The sequence below is a fragment of the Saccoglossus kowalevskii genome, chromosome 5 (assembly GCF_978046115.1).
Source record: "Saccoglossus kowalevskii chromosome 5, keSacKowa6.1, whole genome shotgun sequence".
Taxonomy (NCBI): domain Eukaryota; kingdom Metazoa; phylum Hemichordata; class Enteropneusta; family Harrimaniidae; genus Saccoglossus; species Saccoglossus kowalevskii.
The window spans coordinates 18,642,227-18,649,310 of record NC_140645.1 but is presented as its reverse complement, the minus strand read 5'-3'; the positions used below and the strand labels follow the sequence as shown (position 1 = coordinate 18,649,310).

The following is a 7,084-nucleotide window of genomic DNA, read 5'->3' as shown; positions in this document are numbered from 1 at the left end:
AAATCAACGCGACTTTCGCTACAAAATGATCAACAAAATAAAGTACCAGATACTTTCATGCGTCCGCTCTGAATAAAACAACAAACAACATGTTAAAGTGCACAATTTCAAGATTTTAAAGGGGCACTTCCAGTTAAGCCTAATCTCACAACAAATTTACTTTCTGGATTAAAATGGATAACAAAAGATAGATTAACTTTGTAAACAACATAAACAATAGTGTCCCATGGTTTTTTGGTGCAATCCCTGGGATTGGTCGGTTCCCCTTTAAGGACGATATTACGATTTCAAATATATACACAGCTCGCCTCTCAAACAGTCTTCGGTGAAATCCAAAATACAACACCAAGGTCAAATATAAGAATACCGTAATACAGCGTTACTTGTTTTAAAACAATAGGAACCCACGACAGGAACTATGATAATAATGTTTATTTTCTAAAACTAACGATGATAACTACTTCGTAAACAAAAAAACGCATATTACACATGTAAATATAAGCTGTAAATCAATTCACCTGCCAGTTACGTCACATAATTAAAACATTAGTCATTAATTTGCCGAAATATGCAACCAACATGTCTCTCATTACAATTACACTCGCCAAAGACGGCACAGAGTTGAAAATCACGCGCCTTGATACAAGTTATAATTGTAATGTGAAACATGTTATATCCGGCGAGTTACTCATTCTCCGACAGTGCGCAAGTTAAATAGAGCAATTAGGAACATTACAAGAACAAAAAAAAAATAAAAAAAAAAAATAAAAAATGTAAATTAGTGTATAAATCAGTACTCAATTTAAAACAACACAATTAAAAAAAAAAGAAAAACGCTCGAATACTTCAATAGAGGGCGCTATATTACAACCAATTTTGGACAGTAATAGAAGTGATTCAGTGGAATAAGAATTCATGACCCCAGCGATAAAGAGTAACACGAATACGATGTAACGCGAAGGTGATAGAAATTAAGCTATATAAACAAAATAATTGTCAATTACAAAAGTCTTACAAAATTAAACAAAAATATACTAGTATAGCAGTGTATTCCAATAAATGATGTCATGACAATACACTTGAAACAAAACAAAACAAATACAGATTAAAGTGAATTGTATTGACAAAATAAAAAAAGGGTAACAAGCGTCGTGTTCGAAGTGGGTCTCATGCAACGTATACAACGCGTAAAATACACAGATACATTCGAAATGAACCAGACGAATTTAGAGCTCGAGTTTCTTCAGCGTAAAAAAAAATAAAAAGTGCTAGAGAATGATTAATGTTGCATACCAACTTATATATATAATTGGTTGATCTTTATCAAAACACAAAATGAACTTCTAATAATATAATTATGATGACGTAACAAACTAACGTTGGTCAGTGCCTGTCACAATGTACATCGACTACTGAGAACAACGTGTTTTAAAAATAATATACTAGTAAGTTGCATTGTTCTTGCAGTTTCGTTTACCACCAAAATAACATTTAATTCGAAATATACTGTTTTCGAAAAAACGGCAAATTTTATCATGGTCATGCTTACTTTTATTTCCTTCTAATCGAACATCAGCACAGATTTTTGATCTTTCCAACTTCATGATCTACACAATAGCGCATAGGAACGATGATCAGTAGAAACCAATTCTTTGATCTGATCCATTGACCTTAAATTGTACTCCCGGGAACTTGAAAGGAAGGTCAATTAGTAGTTAGCCCATGGTCCACGGCGTTTTCAGAGTGGGCGTTATTTACATTCGATTCTCTGCGACCCACTCAAACATGGATCATGCTATAGCAAAACGTGGTGGATACACAGCGAATTAACGCCTACTATTTTCGACTAAACAAACGACGAACCAAACGCATACATGTAATATATGAATGACTAAAACTCTAAAAATCTCAGTTAAACATATAATTTAACACAATTTGATTATTGCCGATGTACGCATGCGTATTGCGTTTATGCCGAGTCTGTCTCACTCATCCAACCGATTTTCGCAAAAGCAGGATCCATCATGATGACGGCGTTTGAGCAGAGAGGGCAGCCAACTATCGAATGAATAACGCCCACTCTTACAACAGGTCTATAGTATGAAACGTTTGATTACAGTCATCGTGATGGTTAATAAGACAAACAAATCATCGTTTATATGCGGCTAACATCTACCAGAACAACGAATAATGTTACAATGAAATCCGAAAAACAATATAAATTTAAAAAAATACTGTTTAACAAATTTACATTATTTGAAACATGAATTGCATGCACGAGTGCACATTCCTAATTATTCCAAACAGTAAATGTGTATTCCAAAAATCTAAATCTACGTTCTAAAAGTTCTATTATAAAATGCACTATAATTTTCAAAAAAATAAATATTTTTATTAAAGAAATTAAAAATGCGTTGTTGTTCTAAAAACGTAAATTTATATTTCAAAAATACATATTTATGCTCCACAATGGTAGACTACCTAAAATATACATATATGCTCCAAAAGCGTAAAATTATTTTACAAATGCACAATTATTTATGAAATATAAATATTTCTATTCTAAAAATATTAATGGAGTATGAATTTACTTTTGAAATAAGAATGTACAATCTTGCAAACAAACATTGCAGGCACACATCCTGCGATAAAGGACACTAAATCAAAGCTACCTCTAATAATGCTGATCTTCAATTTATTGAGATTATCCGTTGATCCACAATCTTTTTTGTTTCTTAATTTGCAACGCTCATCTCAGAGGAAACGATGATAGTTAACTCGAATATGCCTCTGACGCAAATGGCCGTTGAAATCTCGTTGAGGGCGAGAGAGACGCGAGACTTGTTTTTGCCCCAAAATAGAGTCCCGTTCTTTTCTGTTATGGCGTCCCAAGTTCCGTAGCTTGGAATTCAGCCATTAAGAGCGCTCTTCCCAATAACTTACGAATGGGCTAGTGAATCGCTACATAAATACGTAAACGTCACGGAATTCAGTGTCATCACTGATTGGCTGTCTCTATGTCTTCAGTACATCACCGTGGGAACTCGCATGCGCAGAATGACCCGAAGGCCGGTCCACTAGGCTATTATTCTACCTGTTCTACCTATGCAACTATAATATTCAGAACAGTAGTCTAAGACGCGATAGCGGAATAGAACACTTTTTTGAGATGCACAAACAACTCGCTGTAAACGAGATCTCGGCGGCCATTTTCTCCGAAGGTCTATTCAAGTAACATTAATATTGCATGAATATATATGCTTTTTCTTGAATCCCTGAATATTCTGGAAAATTCTAAAGCCAGTACAATATTAATCGTACTTCCACCTGCATGTCCACATAAGCAAAACACGCAAATAAAAGTATATTAAGCTTATTTAAATCAGACAAACTTGTTTAAAGCTGACTTTGTTGTCCTTTTTACCACGAACTGCAATGAAAGCCTTGGACCCAGCGCCTGACAATAAGACCAACTCAATCGAACCGCTCCGTATTGTGATTTCTGCATTACATCGCACCTGAAAATTAACACATTTACATTGTTTGGAGTGGCATGTAGATGACATCCCGACACCCCTATTTACCGAAAAAATATTAGTAAATATAAAAACCCGAAAAATAGTTAAACCATAAAGATATTTTGACAACCATATTCAAGAATACTCAATGTCATTTTTAGTTCAGTTTGAAAAATAAATGTTTTCCCTTTTAATAAGAATTGGCTCACGATGAATCTCGTGGCAATTCTAGCTTCCTTCACAATATTGCTCACGTGTTCACAAAATATCAATCTCGTATGCTCAATGATGACGTCAAATTTGGTGTGCATATTCGTTCAGCTAAGGTAACACTTATTTTGTTGACATCTATGAAACGCGGTTGACACGAACGTGATGGTTTGTATGATTATGCTCATCTTGTTTAAAGCGGGAGAGTCATCACCTGCGCATGGTCAGATGAACATAGCGTGTCATTGTTTACAAACAAGCGTCTACCCATGAGTTTTTGCGTTTTTAGCGTGTGTTGTTATCGTCGCTTAGGACTCAATTCCCGCGCGTGCGCAGGTGACGATCCTCCCGCTTTAAAGTACGAGCGGGCTTAAGACCCACACGACGACAACAACGCACGCTGCAGACGCAGAGGCTATGGCCGTCTGTGTGCATGAGCAGGTGACGACTCACCTGCTTTAAAATGACATATGAGAATCGGATATCTGTGACACGAAGCTCCAAGGTGTGTTTTGGGTACTAATTCGACGAACGAACTTACTACAAATCTCACCTTCTTTTTCAATTTGCCGAGTGGTGCAGAGCAACTCTTCAAAAAGCCAATATCGTCGTCGAATGGGGACTTCGCTGTCGCTCCGCCGTCGCCGGATTCGGCACGTGGACTACCCTGCAACTGGGCGATTTTCGCTGTCGCATCGTTAAGATCTGACGGTGTTAACGCCAGACCACTTTCCTTCGTAAATACGAACCGTTTTATCTGAAAGCAATAATAGGAACTACAAGTAGTACATCACATTTCCATGACGTCACTGTAGCTTGCAACATAAGGGAGCCAATCACTTCCATTCGATGTGTTTATATAGTGTACTCGGCGATATTTGTAACAATTATTTATTTAAATTAGCTTACGTTGGTTTCTTTGAAGAAGTCATGCGAAGAATGATTGACTTTTGACCTCTTGGTGGTCGGTTCGGTTATGGTTGATGATGATTGGGAGCTCAGTGAACTGTACGAAGCCCTGAATAAGAAAGGAAAGTCGATATATGTATGTTTTAGTCGACGTGACGCACTGAGCCGAACTATCATTGTGGTACTACATCGTGAGTGAGTCACGGTGAGTGAGGGAGTGACCTGTAAGTAAGTGATTGATTGACTGATTTATTGATTGATTGAGTGAGTTTATTGTTTCGTGGTTCCGTAGTCCCTCTCCGCAATATACCCACTGACTGCGAAATAATATAAGTTAACCACTTCAGGCTACTTCTGACTACACACGAGGTAATATTCTACTCAATGGCCCGTTATGCACAGGGGTGAGATAACACTAGCGCCGTACCTAGGCGTCAGTGGAACGACACATGACATTAGATTCTAGGTTAGCTTATTCCTTAAATTATATGTACCCAGAGTTCCCGTTTTACTTGTGGACACTTCCGCAATTACCCGGATGTGTGACCTTAACGGGGTCATATATAAGAAATCTATTCAAATACATTGAATACCTCATTCTATGTCCGCGTACTGGCGGACTGGTGCTACCCCATTCATCTTCGCTTTCACTCAGAGCAGCCGAGAACATGGATTTTTGCTCCGAGGCTGTAGTACCGCTAAACCATGGCTGTAATATAACATACATTCTGTGTAATGTTTGGTCGATACGTGATCACATGGAGTTAAATAATTAAATATAATTACCTTCCACGTCATTGTGTTAAAGATCTATGAAGAGATGTGTAAGAAAAAATATAACGTACCTTTGCCACTGGCGACACTTCCATCGGCTCCTGTGATACGGCAGGGGTTACACCCGGCAATGGATCGGCATCGCCTGTAATGAGACAAAATACAAATCACGCCATGGTTACTAGATGCACCAAGTATGGATAATTCGTCTAGACATCTCCCTGCGCTATGTCCTATGCCTAGTGAGGGGGTAACTAAATACATGGGTACCATGTCTGACTTGGAGTAAACCCCACGGGTCCTATGCAGGCTAGACACTTGACACATTCCAACTCCTGCTCTCCTGATTAGTTTTATTGCAGAATGTGACATGTTGTGCGAGTTGTACGTGCTAGATCGTCTTACCATCATCAGATTTATCTGTATCGGGGTTTTCGTCTTCCCTCGTAGTATGGAAGCTATCCAGAATTTCCTGGTAGTGCTCACGATCAATGTCCACGGAACAGAAGACTCCCTTTCCATCTGTACACTGCTGCATTTTGTCATTGTTCGCTGCAACACTGGCTATAACTCGAGCGAATTCACCACAGTCGACCTTTTCCTTCACACGCACAGCGCCCTCTTCTGTCAACACTTGGAGCTCTATCAGCACGCTGCCTGATTTTTGTCCTCTGTACAAGACGCCGGGAAAGTTTCGGAAGTAGTCTTTCAGTTCGGGGATAAGTCCGAGCCCACTGAAGTACCATTCTGCTTTCTGCAGCTGTCTGCATTCCGAGTCATAGAACTTTAATCTCAATGTCAGCATCCTTACTTTTGATGGAGCTGTGAAATTGCGAGAAAAAAAAGAAAAGAAAAAGTCTTATTTACATAAATAGTTATTGCATATTTGCCAATAAATAAGTACATACTAAAAATAATCGCGTCCTCAAACGAAGAAGCGTTTTTATGTTGCCGCCATAATGTCGAGGATGGTCAAAACAATATGGACGTTGTGAATGGCCCTCTTACATTTATTTACGCGACAGAAGTTAATTAGAGGGCGCAAATAATGGTCTATTATGAAAATTTTCTGACCTTTTTCAGATTCTATATCCGATGTCTGGTCCTCGTTCAAGTACATCGCGGTTCCATCTCCGATTTGTACATTTTCTGCATCGATATATGTCATCGTGTACGGTAGTTGTGCTAGTGCGCATGCGTACGGTGGTGGCTGGTTGCCGCTATCTGTTCCCATCAGTGACTGTGCTATGACTTGTTCATCTGATGTTAAATCCGATGCATACATGTCTGGAGTTTTCCCTGTGATGGTGAAACAGAATTTATGTGTGGTTAAACTTCTAGTTAATCAGTCGATGTGTGAAAATAAATACATCTGTCTATCGAAACATAATCAGTACACCCAAGTGAGTTACAGCAGCACAGTAGTTGAATTAATGTAAATTAAAGAGCGGTAGTCGTCGCGCCACGCATGCGCGAGATATATGAGTCTCATATAAACAAAGATGGCGACTTTGACTGTTGCGCAGATCATCGAGTACAAACTGAGACGTTTTCAAGCTTTAATTAGATATTTTCAGAAGATTGGAAGGTATCCAAGGAGTCACTGGTCAAACCTCATACTTGTGATTTCCATTTGAAGAGCGCATTGGATTATGGGAAAATCAATGTTTATC

General features: G+C 38.4%; 1 protein-coding gene across 1 annotated transcript; it reads right to left on the bottom strand.

Annotated features, from left to right (window-relative positions):
- Positions 1-4,609: 4,609 nt before the first annotated feature.
- LOC146745844 (uncharacterized) lies at positions 4,610-6,652 on the bottom strand. The gene is made up of 5 exons (XM_085499593.1): positions 6,486-6,652; positions 5,817-6,233; positions 5,483-5,556; positions 5,231-5,346; positions 4,610-4,746 (listed from the first exon to the last, which is right to left on the bottom strand). Exons 1-5 carry the CDS (start codon positions 6,643-6,645, stop codon positions 4,629-4,631), a joined length of 885 nt encoding a protein of 294 aa, XP_085355719.1. The 5' UTR covers positions 6,646-6,652; the 3' UTR covers positions 4,610-4,628.
- Between the last annotated feature and the right edge of the window lie 432 nt (positions 6,653-7,084).